Consider the following 23,493-nt stretch of genomic DNA (forward strand, 5'->3'; position numbering starts at 1 on the left):
TGAACCCACGCCGTCATCATACTGTGCTCCTGCAGCCACTGCAAGAGCCGGGACAGCAGGCCGCCTCGTCCTCTCTCCTGCAGCTCCTCTGGGGAAGGGCGGGTGCCTCCGAGCCCTATGTTTGGGCCTGGCACACACCAGGCACTCCATAGGTGTCAGTCAAACCAGCGAATCAGTGCCTCAAGCAGTAGAGCTTGTGCCTAATATGTGCTCACCATGTTCATCGGAGCATGTTCACAATACCAAGAGGTGGAAAAACCTGTGTGTCCGTCGATGGAACAATAAGGACAGGTGGTACATGCGCTCAGTGGAGCAGTATTTATCCCCAAGAAAGAAGGAAATCCTACCATTTACAATGGCATGAATGGACCTGGAGGGCACTACATTGAGTGAGGTAAGTCCGTCAAAGACAAATACTGTGTGATCTCACTTATATGTGGGATCTAAAAGAGTCAAACTCATAGAATGAGAGTAGAGCAGCAGTTACCAGGGGCTGCGGGGAGGACAAAAGGGGGCTAATAGTCAAAGGCACAGTTTCTGTTATGAAGGTGGCTAAGTCCTAGAGACCTATCACACAGCAGAGAGCCTATAGCCAATAATACTGTATTGTGTATTTAATACTTGCTGAAAGGGTGGAGGTAATGTTTGGTGTCCTTATTACACACATACAAGATACAATAATAATAATAATTAATAATGAAGATGATGTTGGAGTGAGGCAGGGAAGGGGCAAGAGAACTAAATGTTAAATTAAGCTACATTCAGAGACTGCAACATGCTGACTAGCCCTGCAGCCAGGCCAGGAGGACACCTGCAGAACAAAGGAAGGTTTCTGTTGGGATTGCTAACAGCCCATTCTCCAAAGCTGTGAAAGGGAAACAGGAACCAAGAGTGATTCCCTATGGCTAAAATCACAGGGACCCTCATAGGCTTGGAACTGCCAGAAGGCCTTTCATGCTTCATATTCTTACCTTTTCATGCTACATACTCTTCCCCTTCCTCACTGTATGTCCATATCAAAGAAAATGGGTTAACAAAGTCTTTGAGCTGTAACTCACAGGAACTAAAGAATGACACATAAACTGCATTCCCTGAACTCGTGTTCATTGTCTTTCTCTACGTCTTAGTCTCTTACTTTCACTGTCTTTCTCAGTGTCTTTCTCTCTCGGTTTCTCTCACTCTCTGCCTCTGAGAGAAGACCACACTCTGTCTGTGGAGTGTTACCCCTTCTTTGATAAACTTTCCTTTTGACTCTAGCTTTGGCCTGTGTGTTGATTCTTTCTACACTCTCCACCAAAAGACCCTCTTCTTCTCTCAGTGTAGGACTTGGTCTCCCCCCGACTCCAGGAAATTTGCCCCATCCTGCATCAAGAAGAAACTTTAGGAGTCGATAAATGTATTTATGGCCTTGATGGTGATGGTTGCATGGGTGTATAATTACCTCAATAAAACTACTAAACAAATAACAGGCGATAAAGGGAATCTGCCTGCCAGCCTTTCTCTATACTGAGAGAGCATGCTGTATGTGGGTCATGCTCTTGATCTTCTGCCTATCAGCTCTGGGGGGATTCCCCAACCCACGCCCCTTCTGTTGTCTCGACATTCACAGAGAGTCAGAGGGCACTTGAGTGAACATCAGTGGGTCCCCCCTCCTCACCATAGAGAGGCCACACTTCTCTAGCTGCATCCAGGCTCAGCTTTGAGAACACTGTTCGGTTTGGAAAATCCAGAGATGTAACTGTCAGTCTCTGCCTTTGCCTGTGATGCAATCTTGTTCACCCCACACCATGACCACATCCTTCCTGTCCTGCTGGGCTGCGACAGCTATAAGCTCATCAAGTTTCTTCTCGGGCTATCCCTGAGACTGGTGTCTGGGTGAGTCCAGCTCTACGGAGCGTGGTGGCCAGATGGGTCTGGGGAGGCATGGGGACAGTGTTTCCAGGGCCAGAACTTGCCAGCCTCCAACTCTGTCCTTCAACAATGGTTCTGGAAGGTTCTTTTATACTTATCGTTATTTGGGCTGTATGTGTGAAGTGCATGTGTGTGGGGGAGAGTGAGGACAGGGGCAGCAATCTCAGCTTACCCCCAAGCACTCCCCAGGGAGCAGTGAGTGGGTGCATAGGAGGAAATGAGCAGCCTTAGAAACCGAGAGACAGAGGAGGTAGAGGTCAGAGTGGAGTGTGCCAGGGTTAGGGGTGGGGGGCACGAAGGAGGACTGGCACTCAGATTTGGATGGGAGGACTGGTAAAGTGGGACGGGTGTGTCTGCGAAGCTGGTGGATCTGTCTGGAGATGATCCCCCTGTTGCCAAATGCACAAAGAGTTGGACTTGGGCAGCACCGAGGCCAGACATGGAGGCAAGAATTGAAACAGAAGGCTTACGAGCATATTTGGTGTCATGAACATTAAACCCTGGTTGTTATGAGTCGTGGCTTGGAGACTTGTGCTGCTTCTCAGGGTCTCTCCCTCCCGTTAGCCTCAGTTATGGCTCCGGGCAGATGCAGTGCTCTTCCTGGTTCAGTAATATGAAGGGACCAAGCCTCAGACAAAGTCCAAGCCTAGGAGGTGTGGCAGAGTCAAAGATGTAGCAGCTGGTTTCTAGTCTTATGGGCTTGGAGTCTAACCAGGAAAACTGAGTGGGTGAGCGTGGCAGTGAAACTGTGCACACTAAGTGCTGGGAAACCACTTTTGTTATTAACCATGGGGTTCACTGTCTCTGATCACATTTGTTTGCATCTGGCTGAGATAACTAGCTAAGTGGGGGAGCCCGTGGCCTCACACCTTGTTAGGCTGAGAAGAGTGCAGTGTAAAGAGCACCAGCTCAGGAATCCACGAGCCTGGTACAAATCCTGGCCTTGTCCCTTTCTGGCTCCAAAACTTTGGGCCAGCTGCTGAGCCTTGCTCAGCCTTAGCCTCGGAGTCTGCCCTTCATGCCAGTGCACACTCACCCCACATGGCCTGGTGCAGAGGGGAGTGCTGCGAAATGCTGTTGGCCAACGTGACACGCTCATAGTGTCATGGTGAATTTTACGGAGGATGGTGGTCCCCAGGCCCAACACCCTGTCACTGTGGTTTCCAAGGGCTGTCGTGGACCAGCCTTCCCGCTCACCCAAGTCCCCTCTAGCCGAAGCCACGGTTATTCATTTCCTGGCTTTCTTTTGTCTCTCATCCGTGTCTCCTTGGGCCAAAAAAGAGCAAAGAACCGGAGTCTTTCAGCGAGCAGGAACCTAGGGACTATTTTCCACACTCTGCCATTTTACAGAGGAGGAAACAGAAGTTGAGGGGTGCTGACACGCTTGCCCAAGGTCGCACAATGAAGTGGTCAAACAGGCCGAGATCTCAGGCAGCAATGGGAGGCATGACAGGTGCCCGTGTGGGCATCTGTGACCCTGCTGGGTGTTTCTCTCCACAGGGCACCTTTTTTCACGCTCTAACACTCTCTGGGCAGAACCACGAGGGAACCCTGGGAGTGAAGAGTGCAGTGGCTCGTTTTGCAGGACAGAGTGATGATGCTTTCCCTTTCGGTCTCCGAGTTCAAGGTCGGTTAGTTCTCCCCGAGGGCAGACTTTGAAAGAGACTCCAGCCACCCCCGCCACTCCGCTACCCACCTCCCAGCGTGGCCCTATGTCCCCTTCCCGGCCAGGGCTAGTGAGCATGGCCAGTGTCCGCTGCAAGCTGGCTCGCTACCTGGAGGACCTGGAGGATGTGGACCTGAAGAAATTCAAGATGCACTTGGAGGACTACCCACCTCAGAAGGGCTGCACTGCGCTTCCCCGGGGCCAGACAGAGAAGGCGGACCCAGTGGATCTGGCCACCCTGATGATTGACTTCAATGGGGAGGAGAAGGCCTGGGCCATGGCTGTGTGGGCGTTTGCTGCCATCAACCGTAGAGACCTGTATGAGAGGGCCAAGAGGGAAGAGCCGGAGTGGGGTGAGTGCAAGGGGGAGAGCTGGAGTGGGATGAGGGATGAGCCAGAGAGTGGTGAGTTTGCGGTAGAGAGGGGTTGGGGGGAAGGGGGAGCGGCAGGCTTTAAGCTGTGATGAGACACACATGACCTGAAGTTGGCCATCCTAGCTGTTTCTAAGCATGTGGTGCAGCTGTGTGAAGTGTGGTCCCATTGTGCAGCCACTCCAGCGCATTCTTTTCGTCTTGCAGAACTCCGCCCCATTAAGCAGCACTCCCCCTCAGCCCCTGGCGACCACCACTTTCTCTCTCCGTGCATTTGACCACTCTTGGAACCTCTCATAAGTGGAGTCTTACAGGATTTGCCTTTTAGTGGTGACTGGTTTATTTCACTCAGTATCATGTTCTCGAGCTTCATCCATGCTGTTGCATATGACAGCACTTTATTACCTTTTAGGCATGATGGTACATATATACCGCATTTTGTTTAGCCATCTGACATCACTAGACTTTCAGATTGTTTCTAGCTTTACATTTTTGTGAATGATGTGGCTGTAACATGGGTGCACGAATCTCTTCCAAGACTCTGCTTTCAATTCTTTTGGGAGTGTGTCTGAAAGTGGAATTGCTGGGTTATATAGTAATTCTATGTTTAATTTTTTAAGGAACTGTTACACTGTTCTCTGTAGAGCCTGCACCATTTACCACCACAGTGCACAGTTTCCAGTTTCTCCACATCCTCGCCAACACTTATTTTATGGGTTTTTTTTTTTTTTTTGATAGCAGCCATTCTAAGGGATGTGAGATGATGTCTCACTGTGAATTTGATTTGCATTCACTACTGACTAGTGGCATTGAGTGTCTTTTTATGTCCTTTCTGGCCATTTATCTTTGAAGCAATGTCATTCAAGCCCTTTTCCCATGTTTTAACTGAGTTGCTTGTCTTTTGTTGTTGACTTCTAGGAGCACTGTGTATATCCTATACATTAACCTCTTATAAGATGTATGATTTACAAATCTTTTTCTCCCATGCCGTGGGCTGCCTTTTTCCTCTGTTAATGATATCCTTTGATGCACCAAACTTGGTATGCTCGTTTTTAGTCATTTTTAAAATTGTTTTGGCTTCTTCCTCTTTCTTCCCGTCACGATAGTACTATGAGAAGGTGGAATAAAGCAGTTTACCATTTTCTAACTCCTTTAGAAACCAAGGTCAGGGCTCATGTACCCCTGGGGCTCTTCCCTGGTTAGTCCCACTTGATTCAAATCTCTCCTGTGTCTAAAACTTCCTCCAGGTCTCTATCCAGCCACTCATGTGTCTGCCTGCATGGTCAACTAGCTCGAGTCTCAGCTCCCGAGGCCCTGGGGCAAGTGCTCTTCTTATAGAACAATGCGATGTGCGAGGGAAGCCTCTGCCACGGCCATCACTTTGGATGTAGGGGTGGTGGCGGGGAGGACTTTCTCTTCATCCCTGTGGTGGGGTGAGGTCCTTCCTCCTGGCTGGTGTTCTGAGCAAGGGAGGGGCACAGGAGGGCTCCGAGGAATGCACAAGTTTACAGGTGATGAGCTGGTGGAAAGGAACCAGCAGTCAAGAGCAGAACGGTGAGAGAGGGCAGCAGTGTGGGTGTGACAAAGAAAGAGAAATGCTTTGGGGGCATGGGAGGGTGCAGCAGTGGGTGTTCTAAACATATCGTGTATAATAACATAATAATAACTGTGGCGGTATTTACATGCTCAGTAACCAACTTAAAGTATAACAATCATAGTTGCAGAAGTAGTTAGCTAAGCACTTTTTATGGATTTTATTCATTCCTCACAAGAAGTCCACTGAGGTCAGCACTTTCAAATGAATTTTCAATTTCATATACTAACTGCAGTAAGCCAGTCACAAAAAGACAAATACTGTGTGATCCCCTTTTTAAGAGGTCCCTAGAGTCATCAAATTTGCAGAGACAGAAAGTGGTGGTTAAAATGGAAAGTTATTATTTAATGGACATGGATTTTCAGTTTTACAAGATGAAAAAATTCTGGAGATTGGCTGCCCAACAATGCGAAGTGGGCTGGAAGTTATGGCTGCCTGGGGCTGCTTGCTCGGTGCCAAGGCCAGGACTCAGCACCAGGCATGTCTTTGGCTGAAGCCTGGCTCCTGGCCACTGGGACATCTTGGCTTCCGTATCTGGGTTTTGAGATCCTATTATAATAGCATTTGCACTCAGAATAAGTAGACGCCTAGTCGGAGTCCTTCATCTTGCTCTCGGGTTCCTGCCCATCTGAGTTATCTGTACCACGTACTTCCCCCAGTGCCTCTTGTTCTACTGTATGCAGATTTCTCCCAGAAAATGCTTCTGTGGGATGTGTCATTCAGTGACTGCTTAGATCTGTTGTCTTAGCTGTGAGCTCAAGTTGGAGCTTTTAAAATGAAGTAGTGCCCGGGTTCCACCTCAAATAGGTTAAAAAGGAATCACAGGGTTGGAGTACTGAGATCAGGTTACTGCACTGCTATTTAGACATGAACCAGATTGATTATTCTCACTCTTGAAGACATAGAAGGTGAGTAAGATGGATTCCAGGTGTTTGTGGCCAGGGAGGGATGATCCTGCTGGCCCATGGCCATTGTGGGGAAACTGAGGAACCTGGGGATGGCCTCAGCAACAGAAGACCAGAGGGACACTGACTAAGACATACAAAGAGAAGAGAAACCTGCCTGCCGCACATGTTTACTGGTTGATTTCTGGGCCTGGGAGAGAGATTTTGAGACTGCATTCAGTGGGGATGCAATGCTCAAAGGTTAGATTGACGCCACTGCTTTAAAATTAGGGCGGCGGCACACTCCCAGTGGCCTCTGGCTACAGAGCTGTCATCCGCATCTGAGCCCTATTTTGGTTTGAGAGATGTCCAGGCAGGTGCGTTTGACCTTTGCCAGGTGTTAGGTCTCAATTATATCCCCTTAGTCAGGAGTCCTAGTTTTTAACATTCTGTGTTTTTTTTTTTTCCTTTTATTTTCAGATAACTCATATGTTTCTGTGGTATGCCGGGCAGAAAGCCTTGAAGAGGAGTGGATGGGTTTGTTGGGGTACCTTTCCAGAATCTCTATTTGTAAAAAGAAGAAAGGTAAGCACAGGGGTGGTGCTCACAATTGGGTTTGGGAGGCACTGTGAGTCTGGGGACTCACATGCTCTTGCTCCTTTGTGTGAAGGCCTACCTCGGGAAATCAGCTACAGCCAAACACATGGGAACATGTGTGCCTGGCTCCTGGCAGCTCCTTGGAGATCATGGAGTGTTTTGGATTTTAAAAGTCATGGGCTGCAGACTACCTAAAGGAGTAAGGCTGAATAAGAGAGATTTCCGGCCATGGGCAGTGCACAAGAAATTTGCAGTTCTTCCACTCACTGTGCGTGGGAAGATTTTGCCACCCCAGATTCTCTGGGTCCCTCCGTACCCTGGTGGTGGGAAAGAACCGCACCTCCCACTGCTTAGTTCCAGTTGTTATTCCCCACGGAGCGTAGGCCAGGTGGCCAGGTGGATGTGCTCAGGCTTCCCCCAATGTCTAACTTCATGTCTCCACCGCAGATTACTGTAAGAAATACAGGAAACACGTGAGAAGCAGGTTCCAGTGTATCGAAGACAGGAATGCCCGTCTGGGTGAGAGCGTGAACCTCAATAAGCGCTACACCAGGCTGCGTAAGGCCCGTGGGTGAGAGCGTGAACCTCAATAAGCGCTACACCAGGCTGCGCCTCATCAAGGAGCACCAGAGCCAGCAAGAGCGAGAGCACGAGCTTCTGGCCATTGGTGGGACTTTGGCCATGACACGAGACAGCCCTGTGAGCTCTATGAGCTTGGAGCTGCTGTTCGAGCCCGAGGACCAACATGCTGAGCCCGTGCACACAGTGGTGCTCCAAGGCTCGGCGGGCATTGGGAAGACAATCCTAGCCAGGAAGATCATGCTGGACTGGGCATCAGAGAAGCTCTACCAGGACAGGTTTGACTACTTGTTTTACATCCACTGCCGGGAGGTAAGCCTTGGGACGCAGAGGAGCCTGGGGGACCTGATAGTCAGCTGCTGCCCCGACCCCAATCCACCCATCAGCAAGATTGTGAGAAAGCCAGCCAGGATCCTGTTCCTCATGGATGGCTTCGACGAGCTGCAGGGTGCCTTCGATGAGCACACGGAGGCACTCTGCACCGACTGGAGGAAGGTGGAGAGGGGAGACGTCCTGCTGAGCAGCCTCATCAGGAAGAGGTTGCTCCCCGAGGCCTCCCTCCTCATCACCACGAGACCCGTGGCGCTGGAGAAGCTGCAGCACCTGCTGGACCGTCCGCGGCATGTGGAGGTCCTGGGTTTCTCAGAAGCGAAGAAGAAAGAGTACTTCTTTAAGTATTTTGCAGATGAGCAGCAAGCCAGAGAGGCCTTCAGGTTGACGCAGGAGAATGAGGTCCTGTTCACCATGTGCTTCATCCCCCTAGTCTGCTGGATTGTGTGTACTGGGCTGAAGCAGCAGATGGACAGTGGCAAGGGCCTTCCTCAGACGTCCAAGACCACCACTGCTGTGTATACCTTCTTCCTCTCCACTTTGCTGCAGTCGCGGGGAGGCTGCCCGAAGCGCCCCATCTCTGCCAACCTGCGGGGCCTCTGCTCACTGGCCGCAGATGGGATCTGGAACCAGAAGATCCTGTTTGAGGAGGGGGACCTGAGGAGCCATGGCCTGCAGAAGGCGGATGCATCCGCATTCCTGAGGGTGAACCTGTTCCAGAAGGAGGTGGACTGCGAGAAGTTCTACAGCTTCATCCACATGACCTTCCAGGAGTTCTTCGCTGCCATGTACTACCTGCTGGAGGAGGAGCAGCACGGGGTAGGGGACGAGTCAAGGGGGCCTTTGGAGCCTCCCGACCGGGACGTGACAGTCCTTCTCGAAAACTACGGCAAATTTGAAAAAGGCTACTTGATTTTTGTTGTCCGCTTCCTCTTTGGCCTTATAAACCAGGAGAGGACATCCTACTTGGAGAAAAAACTGAGTTGTAAGATCTCGCAGCAAATCCGGCTGGAGCTGCTGAAGTGGATTGAGGCCAAAGCCAAGGCGAGGACCCCACAGGCCCAGCCCACACAGCTGGAGCTGTTCTACTGCCTGTACGAAATGCAGGAGGAGGGCTTTGTGCGCAGGGCCATGGGCCACTTCCCCAGGGTCGAGGTCAGCCTCTCCACCAGGATGGACCACGTGGTTTCTTCCTTCTGCATAGGGAACTGTCACAACATGGAGTCGCTGTCCCTGAGGCTGCTCCATGACTCACCCAAGGAGGAGGAGGAGGAGGAGGAGGGGGACGGGGGCTGCCCTACTGTGGGCCAGTCCATCCTCCTAGACCCCCGCTCAGCTTCTTCTTGTAGGTAAGGAGATGGCCCAGGCAGGGGGCCCAACCCTCCGCCTCCTGGCCCCCTTCTCTCAACTCCCTGCCCTCTCCCCCCTGCTCAGCCATCTTTCAGTGCAGCTGCCACAGCTACACGGTAATGCCGCCCCCATTGCTAGAGGAGCCTTCATTGTCAGAATGACTAGCAGAAGAAGGGCAGGTGGAGCAGTGGCAGGAGAGAAAAGCCAACGAAACGACAAGCAAATGTGCAGTGGACGCCAACTCAGCACAAGGTGCCAAGTGGGGTAGAAAGCTGAGTGAAACGTCTGTGAAGCCAGGTTGCTGTAACCCCCTTGGGGTTCCTATGTGTCAGCACCTGAGGAGTGGGCCCCCAGAGACTGTCTCAGGAACAGAGGACAGAGACCCTTAGTGCTGAGCCTGTGGGGTTGCCAGAGGAGTGGGTCTGAGCCTGCAGTGAGGGGCTGGCGGATGAAGTTGAGTGCAGGGGAAGGCAGGGCAGTGGAGTCTGTGAGAATAGGTCACCAGCGTAGTCTGAAGAAGATTGTGTGTAGGAGCCCACGGGAGGGACACACAACTTCATTGGCACAAACAAAACCAGGGACATCGAGGACAGTTGGGCAAGAAAGGAGAACACTCCTGTGTTTGCAGCCAGACAGTCACCCCTCAAGTTCTGTTCCCTTACTCTCTGGGGCTGGAAGCCAGCTGCCCTGGGGACAGTGAAGCAAGAAGTACCTGCAGGGAGCCACCCCAGCTGCAGTGGCTGAGGGAAGATGGAGCTCTGTGGGTGCATGGGTGTGACCTCTGTGAGAGACAGCAGACATGGGGCAGAAGAAAGGAGAGCAGGGGCCAGGCCTCCTGTAAAGCAGTCTTCAGTTCTCCTCTCTGCCTCCATCTGCAGGGACGGGAGAGCCATCAAGGACACCTCTGGCTTCAGTGGTGGCTAGGAGCCCAGTTTTGTTGTAGGGAGGGCTGGGAACACAGGCAGAGTGCCTTGACTCATGAGGGAGCTGGTCCTGGGAATGGAGTGTGGGGTGAGGAGTGAGGGCACACAGACCAGGAGCTACAGGTTCAGGGTGAGATGGGCCAGCGGAGTGGGTCTCTGACAGGAATAACCCAGAATAGCAAGAAAGCAGATGGGAGAGGCGGACAGAGAGAGGGAGTGAGAGGAGGGGTGCAGACCCACTCACTGGAGCCCAAAAAGCAAGGCGACAAACGAGGGGCTGGCTGCCCAACACCCAGGCTGTGAGAGGCTCACAGAGACTCTGAAGGACTCCTGATGACAGCTCTGTTTCCCTGAGGGCAGCACTAGCATTCTATGTTCTAGAGCCTTCCCAGGGCCAGTGGCATGAGCATCCACCCTGTGTCTGTTAGGAGAGCAGAATCAGCCCCAGTCCCGTGGAGTCAGAAACTGCATTTTAACAAGCACTGAACATGGGACTCACAGAGCTGCTAGAGACACAGGCGTGCCTGGCTCTGCTCTGGCCTGGCGCTGCTCCCACTGTGGCCTGGCCTTGGGGTTCCCGGAGCACCTCTGCTGCCCATGAGTAACCAAGGTGAGAGCTAGTCTCTGGACCCCTTAGCAGAGTGTCCAGAGCCACGGGAGACAGAGGAAGACACCTGCGGGGGTAGCCAGAGGGTGTCCGTGGCCAGCCAAGGTCACAGGCTCACACTCCCTACCCTGGTGTGCAGGATGCCTTTTCCATTCCTCAGTGGTCAGTCTGCACTCTGTGACTCATTCCTTCATCCCTGGGGGCCTTTGTCTCAACTGGTACCAGCCACCCCTGGCCTTTGGCCCCTTGTTGTTCTAACAGACTGACGCTTCTCCTCTTCTTCTTCCCTTCCTATTTCCAGATTGGTGAACTGCTGCTACCTTCCTCCCAGCTTCTGTCAGGGCCTCCTGTCTGTCCTGAGCACCAATCAGAGCCTCACTGAGCTAAACCTCAGTGACAACACTCTGGGGGATGCAGGGATGAAGGTGTTATGTGAGATGCTCCAATATCCTGGCTGTAGGATTCAGAGACTACGGTAAGACCCTCAGTGTGTGCGCATGTGTGCACACGTGTGTGTGTGTGTGAGAGAGAGTGAGAGTGCTGGAGGAGGACCTTGTGGGTAGCCCCAACAACGTATCATACCTTCGAGGCCCAAACAATAGAAATTTATTGTCTCACATCCAGGAGGCTGGAAGTCCAAGGTGGAGGTGTCCGCAGGGCTGGCTTCTCCTGTGGCCTCGCTCCTTAAGTGTGGATGGTCATGTTCTCTGTACCCTCATATGGTCTTTCTGTGTGTGTTGGATGTCTTCCCCTTACGAGGACATCGGTCACATTGGACCAGACCACCCTCATGGCCTCATTTTACCCTAATCCCCTCTCCATCTCCAAATACAGCCACAGCCTCAGTCCTGGCTGTTAAGCCTTCAACACGTGAATATTTATGTGAGAATCACAGTCCTGCACCTAAGGAGTGAGAAGGCAGACTGCATCAGAGGCCGGCTGTTCGGGAAGCATTGGATGGGGAAGAACAAAGGAGAACTGAAATTAAGTCACTTTTCGGCGGTGTGACATAAACAGCGTGGCCTTCAGGGTCTCCCATTTCCTCACCGGCCATGCTTGCAGATAAGCCTCTGAGAGTGCCGCCATACATGATGAGGGCTACCTGGGCTGGGACCCATCAGAAACCTTGGTACAGATTGAATTGTCACAGGGTAGCTTTATTACGAAAAGGCTTGCTTTGAGCCACAACGATGGCTGGCTGCCATCTACGTAGGGCGCTCAGTGACGGGCTCAGCAATTGTGGCCTCACTGTGAGCTGGCGAGCCTGACAGCCAGCTTCCCTGTTTGTCCTCGGCTGTTTGGGAGTCCTGATAAGAAGATGCTCTCACAGAACCTTCACCGTGGCATTCCCTCTGTAACATGTATGCACAGTGGCCTGGCTCGTGCTGAAAGCAAGCACGGGGCAGAGGGCAGCTGCAAGCTCGTGTCCTGATGCTTCCTGCTTCTGTGCTTGGCACGCAGGTTGAGGCGCTGTTGCCTTTCCCATCGGTGCTGCTTCGACGTCTCCTCCGTCCTCAGCAGCAACCAGACACTGGTGGAACTGGACCTGAGCCACAATGGCCTGGCTGACTGCGGGGTCAGACTTCTGTGTGTGGGGCTGAGGCACATCTTCTGCAACCTGAGGAAGCTCTGGTGAGTCTGACCTGAGCCCCCTCTTGAGTATGAGCTGTGGCTCCAGTGAGTCCCCATAGACTGGGTGTTACTGGGACAGTGGCTGGGGCTGCTCCACATCCCACTGTCACCTCCAGGTGTTTGTTAGTAGCTCTCGCAATCAGTCTTTGCTGTGGGGAAAGCCACATCCCAAGCCCTGGAGGGGACTCAGCGAAAGAAATCAGATTGCCTTAAGGTAGTCACAGCCTACCTTAAAATAAAACCAGTGTGACAAACTCTAGAAGGGCCCGGGGTCTTTGTGACAAGCCTTTGGTCTCCACGCAAATGGGAAAAGTGGTGCTAACTTAATGCAGACACGAAAGTCTACACAGCCCTTCACTGAATGCTTCTGGGGGACTTGAATTTTGAAGAAGAGAAGAAAGCACTTGAAAACAGTAAGGCCAATTTACACCCATTAGGATGGTTATTATAAAACAAAACAGAAAACAACAAGTGTTAGAATGTGGAGAAATTGGAACTATCATGCACCGCTGGTGGAAGTGTAAAATGGTGCAGCTGCTGTGGAAAACAGTTTGTCAGTTTCTCAAAAAATTAGACATAGAATTACTATATGACCCAGCAATTCTACTTCTGGGTATGTATCCGAGGAGTTGAAATCAGGCACTCTAGCACTTAACCGTGTCTACAACAGCGTTATTCACAGAAGGCAAAAGGTAGAAACAACTCAAGGGTCCATCCGTGGAAGGATGGGCTAAAATATGTAGTATTTACACACATATGGCCCTTTGAGGCAATCTTGACACTCATTACTGCCTGGGAGGACCATGAGAACATTTTGCTGAGAGAAATAAGCCAGATACAACAGGACGCATCATGCGTGACCTGTTTACATAGACTAGGGCACTAGAGGGGTCAGTTTCACAGAGACAGGGAGTGGAGGGTGGTGCAGGGGCTGGAGGGGAGTGGGGACAGGGTGGGAATTACTGTTTAACCAGGACAGAGTTTCAATTTCAGATGATGAAAAAGTTCTGGGGATGACTAGTGGTGATGGGTGCACAGTAGTGTGAATACATTGAATGGGCTGAACTGTGCACTCAAAACTGGCTACAATGTAAATTTTAGGTCCTGTACATTCACCACAGTACAAATCAATGTAGGGAGCCAGAAGATGCATTGCCATAGACTTAGAAGGTTTTTACTTGCTATTACACAAGCAGAAAAGGAAATACAGTTAATGTAGAGCTTCTATGCACTCTTTCTGTGTGGGGACTGGACTAGAGGGGTGACAGGACAAGTGCTTCCTCGACCCACAGCAGAGAGGATGAGAGAGGTGTGGTGACACTCTGCCATCTCTGTGGAAGGTTGGTCAACTGCTGCCTCACATCGGCGTGCTGCGCTCACCTTGCATCGGTCCTGAGCACTAGCCAGTCCCTGACCAGGCTCTACTTGGGGGAAAACGCCCTGGGAGACTCGGGAGTGGGAATCCTGTGTGAACCAGCAAAGCGTCCTCAATGCAGCTTGCAGAAACTGGGGTAAGTCTCTTCATATCTCAGTGGAAAGACAGTGTGTTCTTGGGATGCATTGTATGGCATGCCTGGGCAGATGCTGCTCTGGGAAAGGTTACTCGGGTGGAGAATAAAGGGGACCGTATCCCAGGGGGTTGGGAGCTACTGCCTCCTGCTAGAAGCTGCTTATGGCCACTGGTTTGAGGTTTCTGTGTAGACAGAAACAGCAGACACTTGCATCCCAGCTCCCCATTGAGTAAAACTCTTGCTCCCAGACGTGATGTGCACGGGCCAGCGTTCTGCAGGGGCACTGGCAAGTTGGGCATCGCTGCACAGAGTCCTCTGCAGTGGCAGAGTTCACACCCTGACCCGGCGCCACCTTTGGCCTCTGTGCTTAGGTACTGGTTCTGCTCCCAAGAGCTGCCGGGGAAACCTATCCCCAGAGAAAACACCCTCAGGTCTTTTCGCCTCCTGCCTGGACCTTGCCAAGTCCTCAGTCAGGGTGTGCCTTGGTGCCTCCACCTGTTTAGCCACCTGTCCTACGGCAGGGCTGGTCTGTCGACGTCCCCATTTGCAGTGCGGTGCCCAGACCTGAACTGGAAGCCCCTAGCAAACTCTGGTGGCATTTTGACCTTCCGTGGCTGGTGCTACTGGAGCCTCTGACTTCCTCATATTTTGGCAGTCACATCAGCTCATGAGTTCATGTTGGAATTTTGCAGTAAAAAGTCATAAAAATTCTGGAGTGTTTTCTAACCTCAATAACTAATTCTCTGCAGACACTAGCTGGGTGTCTTACAAGTCAGTTGCATTCTGACATGAACCACCCAGAGTTAGCACAGACCCCACAGGTTAAATACTCAGTCCCACAGACTGCCTTCTCCCTGCCAACATCAGATGTCAACTGCAAATGATGGATTCCTAGGTTACTCACTCTCCTTTCTCACTGTTACAAATTGGAGTTCCCATGACCCCCTCCTCAATTTGAGAATTTCCTAGGATGCCTCACAGCAATCAGAGAAACGTTCTTATGTGTATGTTTATCGTAACAGGTATAATAAAGAATACAAACAGCCAGATGAAAAGACTTGGGAGATGAGATTCACAAGGGCCCACAGCACAAGAGCATCTGTCCCCATGTAGCAGGGGTGTGCCACCCTGCCGGCACCATCCCAGAAAGTCTCCAAATCTTTGTTCAAGAGATTTCTTTAGAGATTAATCTCCAGCCTTCCTCCCTGCTCCTTCCTGGAGATGGGTGGCTGGGGCTGTGTTCCGGCACTGGGCCTTTGTGGTGACTGGCCCCGTTCTGAGGCCATCTATAAGTCCTGTCCATAGCAAAGACTCAGTTGTGATCCAAAGGGGCTCCTTTGAATAGTAAGAGATGCCCCATCACTCAGGAAATCCTGAGGGTTTGGGGAACTCCGTGCCTCCACATACTCTACTTAAAACATTACTCTCCTTCAGCGGTATAGCTTCTGCTACTCTTGGTTTGTTCAACACACATGATCCAGGCACTCTTGGGTCATGTTTGCGGGTGCTGACAGTCACAATGAGTAAAGCAGACTGAGAACCTGTTTTCACAAACATTCTTACAGAGGATGACAGACACGAGACACTAGACAAACCAAATAATATGCAGTATGTGTAAGTAGTATAATAGAAATGGGAGTGACAGCAAAGGGTGCACCCCTGCCCAAGGGTTCAGGGAACGCCTTGCACAGGTAACATGGGAGCAGGTACTGGATGAAGTGAGGATGGAGCCATGAGGCCGTGGGAAGCACTCCATGGGAAGCAGAGAGCCTGGAGAGGCCAGGAGTGCAGCCCCGTTGGCTGTCCGTGGCTGTCCGTGGCAACGCCCTGGCCTTACAGACGCTTGCAAGGCCTCATCTTAGCTGATATCAGTTGCCTTTAGTTGTGTTCATCATCTCCTCCTCGAAGTACTTCTCCCCCGTGTTGGGGCCCCACTAAGTCTTTCCTGTTAATTTTATAGCTTCCTCTAATCTGGGTCCTGCTCTGACGCCTCTTCCTGGGGTTTAGGGATTTCACTGCTGGCTTTCTTTTTTACTAAATGTTCCTACATCCCTTGGAACACTTCATATACTCCTCAAAAACAGTTTGTGTGCAGATGGCACAGAAATTGGTCTTAAACTCAGATATTGCGCAAGAGCATTTTTCTTTTTTAATTGACTTTTATTTTTTAGAGCAGTTTTAGATTCACAGCCCAAACGAGAGGATGGTACAGAACTCTCGCTATACCCCTTGTCCTTCCACATGCACAGCCTCCCTTACTGTCAGTACCCCACCAGGTGGCACGTTAGTTATACCTGATGAACCTACATCGACACATCATCACTACCCAAAGTCCGGAGTTTACATAATGATCCACTCTTGTGTGGTGCATTCTGAGATTCGGACAAATGGATAATGGTGCGGATCTAATACTGCAGCACCATACAGAGTAATTTCACTGCCAGCCCTCCCCAATTTGGTGTTTGGCCTGTTCATACCTCCCACCCCCAATTCCCTGGTAACCACTGATCATTTTAAAGTTTTTTAAAAAGTAAGATTTTTCCTTTTCCAGAATGTCGTATTGTTGGAATTGTACAACATGTGGCCTTTTCATATCAGTTTTTTTTTTTTTAACTTGGTCATATGTATTTGAGTTTCCTCTGCATCTTTTCATGACTTAATAGCTCATTTCTTTCAAGCATTACTGTTCCAATGTCTGGATGTACCGGTTTATTCACGTGCTGAAAGACACCTTGGTTGTGTCCAAGTTTTGATAATTATGCATAAAAGTACATGTGCAGATTTTTGTGTGGATGTAAATTTTTAGCTCCTTTGGGTAAATACCAAGGAGCACCACTGGTGGATCGTGTAGTAAGAGCATGTTGACTTTTATAAGAAACCGCCACGTCTTCCAAAGTGACTGCACCATTGTGCATCCCCACCAGCGGGGTGAGAGGTCCTGTCGCCATGCGTGCATCCTTGCCAGTGTTTGCTGGGTCACTGCTCCAACACTGGCCACTCCAGCAGTGTGCAGTGGTGGCTCACTGCCTGAGGACATTTGAAGTACAGCATCTTTTCACATGCTCATTTGCCATGTGTGCATCTTCTTTGGTGTCTGACTCATTTTTTAATCAGGCTGTTTGTTTTCTTGTTAGATTTTAAGAGTTAAAAATTTTTTTTTTTGGATAAGTCCTTTATCAGATATATCTTTGCAAATATTTTCTTCCAGCGTGTCTTGTCTTTTCATTCTCATTTTAATGAACTCCAGCTGTCAGTTACCTAGCTCCTAGATCATGCCTTAGTATTGTATTTGAAAATTCATCACCAAACCCAAGGTTCACTGGGTTTTCTCTTTGGTTACCTTTTATAGTTTTACATCTTACATTTAGGTCTTTAAATAATGTTCTTATACTTTCTTTTTTTTTTTTTTTGCAATTAGAGTTGACATTCAATATTATTTAATATTAATTTTAGCTGTACAGGATAGTGGTTAGACATTTATATAATTTATGCAGTAATCCTCCCAATAAATCTAGTCCCCACCTGGCACCACACACAGTTATTACAATATTATTGACCATATTCCCTATGCTGTGCTTCACATCCCCATGATTATTTGGTAACTGCCAATTTGTACTTCTTAATCCCTTTATCCTTTTCACCCAGCCCTCCAACACCCATCCCATCTGGCAACCATCAAAACGTTCTCTGTATCATGAGTCTGTTTCTGTTTCGTTTGTTCATGTATTTTGTTTTGTTCTTTAGATTCCACGCATAAGTGAGATCATATGGTATTTGTCTTTCTCTGTCTGACTTATTTCATTTAGCATAATACTCTCTGGCTCCATTCATGTTGTCACAAATGGTAAAATTTTATTCCTCATTTATGGCTGAGTAATATTCCTTTGTATATATGTACCACCTCTTCTTTATCTATTCATCCATTGATGGACACCAAGGTTGCCTTCGTATCTTGGCTACTGTAAATAATGCTGCAGTGAACATAGGGGTGCATAGATCTTTTTGAATTAGTATTTTGGGTTTCTTCAGGTAAATACCCAGAAGTGGAATTCCTGGGTCTTTCTTTGTCTCTTGTTATAGCTTTCATTTTAAAGTCTATATTTCTCTTATAAGTGTTGCTGCTACTCTATCTCTCTGCCCCTCCATTTTCATGAAATACTTTTTTTTATCCCTTTACTTTCAGTCTGTGTGTATCTTTCCATCTGAAGTGAGTCTCATAGGCAGCATTTGTAAGGGTCTTGTTTTCTTCTCCATTTAGCCACCTTATGTTGTTTGATTGGAGAATGGAATCCATTTACATTTAAAGTAATTGCTGATAGATATGTGCTTATTGTAACTTTATTGTTCATACTCTTCTTCTTCTTCTTTCTTTTTCTTCTCGAAGAAGTCCCTTTGACATTTTTTAAAATAGTGGTTTGTTGACTGAGCTTTTTCGTGTCTGGGAAGTTCTTTACCTGTCCTTCAATTCTAAATGATAGCTTTGCTGGATAGAGTAATCTTAGTTGTAGGTCCTTATTTTTCATCACTTTGAATATTTCCTGCCAGCCCCTTCTGACTGCAATGTTTCTGTTGAGAAATCAGCTGACAGTCTTATGGGAACACCCTTGTAGATAATTAACTGCTTTTCTTTTGCTGCTTTTAAGATGCTCCCTTTGTCTTTAAACTTTGGCATTTTAATGATGATGTGTCTTGGTGTAGGACTCTTTGGATTCATCTCATTTGGGACTCTCTGCTCTTCCTAGGCATGTATGTTTATTTCTTTCACTAGGTTAGGGAACTTTTCAGTCATTATTTCTTGAAATAGGTTTTCGATTCCTTCCTCTCACTCTTCTCCTTCTGGTACCCCTATGATGCAAATGTTGGTACACTTGATGCTGCCTCAGAGGCCCCTTAGACTATCCTCATATTTTTGGATTCCTTTTTCTTGTTGCTGTTCTGATTGGGTGTTTTCTGTTACATTATCTTCTAAATCACTGATTAAATCCTCTGCTTCATATTGTATTCTTCATTTCTGACTGGTTCTTTTTATGTTTCCTATCTCCATTTTTATGTTTCCTATATCTTTGTTGATGTTCTCACTAAGATAGTTCAGCATTTTTATAACCAGTGTTTTGAACTCTGCATCTAGTAGATTTCTTGTCTCCATTTTGTTTAATTCTTTTTCTGGAGCTTTGATATGTTCTTAATATGAGATATGTTCTTTGTCTTCCCATTATGGCTGCCTCCCTGTGTTTGTTTCTATGTATTAGGTAAGTCTGCTATATCTCCCGGGCTTATGTAGTAGGTGTCCTGTGGGGCCCAGTGGCACAGTCTTTCTTGAGTTGTGTGCTCCTAGTGTGTCTTTTGTGTAGGTTGTGTGTGCCTTCTTGTAGTTGAGACTAGGTTGCTGTTTGCACATCAGTGGGAAGGACTGACCCTCGGGCTGATTAGTTGTGATGACTGGCCATGACTAGTGGAGGAGCTGTTTTACAGGGGCTGGTCTCTTGGAGCAGGATTTGTTTCAGCAGGTCTCTGGTGCCTAGTGAGTCTGTCCTTTGGGTGTGTCATTTGTGGTGGTGATTGGGTGATGCTCTAGTTTGATCTGAAGCTGGCCACCAGGTGTATAGGTTTTGGAGCCTCTTGGGAGGAATTCTTGTGTAGGCCAAGATCAGCTGCTGCCTGTGCCCTGCCTGGAGTCACTTGGTATGAGTTACAAAGTGATCTTCAAATAGTTACCACTTGTGTTGGGCTTGAAGGTGCCTGAAAGAGGCTAAGCTATGAACCAAGGCTGGCTGCAACTAGTGTAGGGCTTGCAGCTGCTCAGCAAGAGGTACGGGGCACACTGAGGTCAGATGCTACTTATTTGGTTTTTGTGAACTTTTGAGAGATTTTAAGAAAGTCGGCAGCATAAGTCAAGACAGGCCATTTGTATGGAAAATCCACTGGAAGTAGCTTGGGTGGCCCACCCTTTGGGAGGGGCAAGTTCTCACGGAATCACCGGGGAGGGGCTAACAGTGTTAACCAGGTTGATGGAGACCCAGATATGGTGCCAGCCAATGTGTGCAGGCTGGATAGGGGAAGGGCTCAACAAAAAAGCAATGGCCTCTACTAGCACTTGTGTCTGGGAAAAAGCTGCTCTTTCAGCCCTCACCCAGAAGCCAGGCAATATAGTTCCTCCCTGTATATTCCTGGCACCTTCTTAGCTGCTGCTCCAGAGCTGGAGCTCAGAGCGAGTGAGTCCCTCAGTGAGTAAGTCTGCATACTGGCCCTTTAAGAGGAATACCTGGGACTTTAGCTGTCCTTCCTCTCACTCAACCAAAATACCCACTGATTTTCATAGCTAGAAGTTGTGGAGACTCCTCTTTCTGGCATTGAAGTCCTGAGATGGGGAGCCTGGTACTGGGGCTGGGACCCCTCACTCCTCAGGGAAGACCTCAGCAGCTGAGAGATCACTCCTGATTCTCAAGCGCCACACGTGGGTGTGGGACTAGATCATTTTGAGCCTCTGCCCCTCCTACCAATCTTGACATGGCTTCTATGTGTCCTTAGTTATAGGACTTCTGGTTAGCTAGACTTCAGGTGGTTCTCAATGATGTTTGTTCTGTAGTTGTAATTCTGATGTGGTCATGGAAGGGTAGTGATGAGCACAGCATTTATTTATCTGCTTTGCCATCTCAATTGGAACTTGTGTATGATCTTTTTAATATATTGCTGAATTTAGTTTGCTAATAGTTGAAGATTTTTGAATATATGTTCATTAAGGATATTAGCCTATAATTTTCTGTTTTTCTAATGTCTTTGTCCGGTTTTGGAAGCGGGCAATGATGGCCTTGTAAAAGGAGCTTAGGAGCTTTCTTTCCTCTTGAGTTTTTTGTAATAGTTTGAGAAGAATAGCATTTAAGTCTGTTTTGAGTTATTTTTTTCCAAGTTATTTTTCTGTGAACAGTATAAGATCAGTGTCTAGATTCTTCTTCTACTTCTTTTTTTTTTTGTTTGCATGTGGATGTTGTTACATCACCATTTGTTGAAAAGACTGTCATTTATCCATTATATTGCCCTTGCTCCTTTGTTGAAGATCAGTTGACTATATGTGGATCTATTGCTAGGCTCTCTGTTCTGTTCCATTAATCAATTTATCTATTCTTTTACCCATCCCACAGTGTCATCATTACTGTTGCTTTATAGCAAGTCTTAGATTTGGATAGTGTCAGTCCTCCAAATTCATTCTCCTTCAATAATGTGTTGGTAATTCTGTTTCTTTTGCCCTTCATTCTTTTGAATGAATTTGTCAAAACACATGCACGCACACACAAACTTTCTGGGATTTTGATTGTGATTGCATTAAACTTATAGATCAAGTTCAGCAGTACTGACATCTTGACAATATGGTCTTCCTATCCATGAACATGGAATATCTGTGCATTTATTTACTTCTTCTTTGAATTCTTTGCATTTATTTACTTCTTCTTTGAATTCCTTATGTAGATCTTGTACATATTTTGTTAGATTATACCTAAGTATTTTATGTTTTGGGGGTGCTGATAAAAATGGCATTGTGTTTTATTTCAGATCCCACTTGCTTATATATAAAAAGTGATTAATTTTTGCATATAAATCTTGTATCCTACAACCTTGCTATAACAGCCTTTTTATTCTATGAATATTTTTTGTCAATTTTTTCAGATTTTCTACATAAAAGTTTATGCCATCTGCAAAAAAAAGACAATTTTATTTCTTCCTTACCAATCTTTATGCCTTGTATTAGTGTTCCTGTTTTTGTCATATTGTATTAGTTAAGACTTCCAGTCTGATGAAAAAAAGGAGTGGTGAGGGCAGACTTCCTTGACTTGTTCCTGATCTTAGTGAGAAGCTTTGGGTTTCTTACCACTAAGTATTCTCTTAGCAGTAGGTTTTTTGTTGATAAACAGTATCAACTTGAAGAAGTTCCCCTCTATTCCTAGTTTGCTGAGTGCTTCCATCATAAATGGGTATTGGTTTGTCAAAGCTTTTTCTACTTTTATTGATATGATCATGTGATTTTTTTTCTATAGTTCATTGATGTGATAGATTCTAGTTATTTGTTTATTTTTAAATTAAATTTATTAGGGTAATATTGGTTAATAAAATCATAGAAGTTTCAAGGGTACGATTTAATATGTCATCTGTATATTATCTCCCAAAGTCAAATCTCCTTCTGTCACCATATATTTGACCCCCTTTACCCCTATCTAACTCCTCTCACTCCCACTTCCCTCTGGTATCCTCTAAACTGTTGTCTGTATCCATGAGTCTCTGTTAGTTTGTCTTGTTTGTTGCCTTCAGTTTTATATCTAACATATGAGTGAAATCATATGGTTCTCAACTTGTTCTGACTTATTTTGCTTAACATGGTAATCTCAAGATCCATCTGTATTGTCACAAATGGCAGTATTTTGTTTTTTTTTAATGCCCAGCACCATTTATTGATGGATGAGGCTTTCCTTTCTCCATTGCAGGTTTTTGGCTCTTTTGTCAAAAATTATTTTCCCATGTATATGAGGGTTTTGTTTCATTGGTCTGTGTATCTGTTGTTCAGCCACTACAATGATGTTTTGATTATTATCACTTTGTAGTATAACTTGAAGTCAGGCAGAGTGTCACCTCCGGCCTTGTTCTTTTTTCTCAAGATAGCTTTGGCTATTCAGGGTCTTTTGTGATTCCATACAAATCTGATGACTTTTCGTTCTATTTCTTTAAAAAATGCCATTGGGATTTTGATGGAGATTATGTTAAATCTGTATATTGCTTTGTGTAATATGACCATGTTAAATATATTGATTCTTCCAATCCATAAATATGAAATATCTTTCCATTTCTTGTGTCTTCTTCAATTTCTTTTAATAATAACTTATAGTTTTCAGTGTCTAGGTCCTTTACATGCTTTGTTAGGTTTATTCTTAGGTATTTCATTCTTTTTATTGCAATTGCAAAATAAAATTTTAAATTTCTTTTCCTGAGATTTTATTTGTTAATGTGGCATATCATATTAATTGATTTGTAGATATTCAGCCAACCTTGCCTTCCAGGAATAAATTCCACTTGATCGAGGTGTATGAGCTTTCTAACATATTGCTAAATTCAGTTTGCTAATATTTTGTTGAGGATTTTTGCATCTATGTTTGGCAGGGATATTGGCTTATAATTTTTATCTTTTGTAATATCTTTGTCTGGTTTGGAATCAGGGCAATTTTGGCCTCATAAAATGAGTTTGGGAGTCTTCCCTCTTGAATTTTTTGGAATAGTTTGAGAAAAAAGAGGTGTTAAGTCTTCTTTGAATATTTGGTAAAATTCACCTGTAAAGCCATCTTGTTTAGGACTTTGTTAGGAGTTTTTTGATATTTGATTCGATTTTGTTAGTAGTAATAGGTCACTTCAGATTTTCTGTTCCTTCTTGACTGAGGCTTGGAAGATTGTATGTTACTAATAATGTATCCATTTTTTTTCATATTGTCCAATTTGTTGGAATGTAATTTGCTTACGGTATTTTTTATAATCTTTTGTGTTTCTGTGGAGTCAGTTG

The 23,493-nt window shown here is 47.0% G+C and overlaps 1 protein-coding gene across 1 annotated transcript in view; it reads left to right on the top strand.

Moving 5' to 3' along the window:
* Window positions 1–3,441: 3,441 nt before the first annotated feature.
* Window positions 3,442–23,493, top strand: part of NLRP3 (NLR family pyrin domain containing 3) — a 36,745-nt gene continuing 16,693 nt past the window's right edge. Inside the window, exons 1-9 of the mRNA XM_025040546.1 lie at window positions 3,442–3,936; window positions 6,907–7,011; window positions 7,471–7,576; window positions 7,629–9,223; window positions 9,965–10,018; window positions 10,329–10,335; window positions 11,114–11,287; window positions 12,274–12,444; window positions 13,785–13,955. Of these exons, the coding sequence (XP_024896314.1) occupies window positions 3,624–3,936; window positions 6,907–7,011; window positions 7,471–7,576; window positions 7,629–9,223; window positions 9,965–10,018; window positions 10,329–10,335; window positions 11,114–11,287; window positions 12,274–12,444; window positions 13,785–13,955 (2,696 nt within the window). The 5' untranslated portion in view covers window positions 3,442–3,623. The remainder of the gene's footprint in view (window positions 3,937–6,906; window positions 7,012–7,470; window positions 7,577–7,628; window positions 9,224–9,964; window positions 10,019–10,328; window positions 10,336–11,113; window positions 11,288–12,273; window positions 12,445–13,784; window positions 13,956–23,493) is intronic.

Source organism: Pteropus alecto, unplaced genomic scaffold (genome assembly GCF_000325575.1).
Source record: "Pteropus alecto unplaced genomic scaffold, ASM32557v1 scaffold159, whole genome shotgun sequence".
NCBI lineage: Eukaryota > Metazoa > Chordata > Mammalia > Chiroptera > Pteropodidae > Pteropus > Pteropus alecto.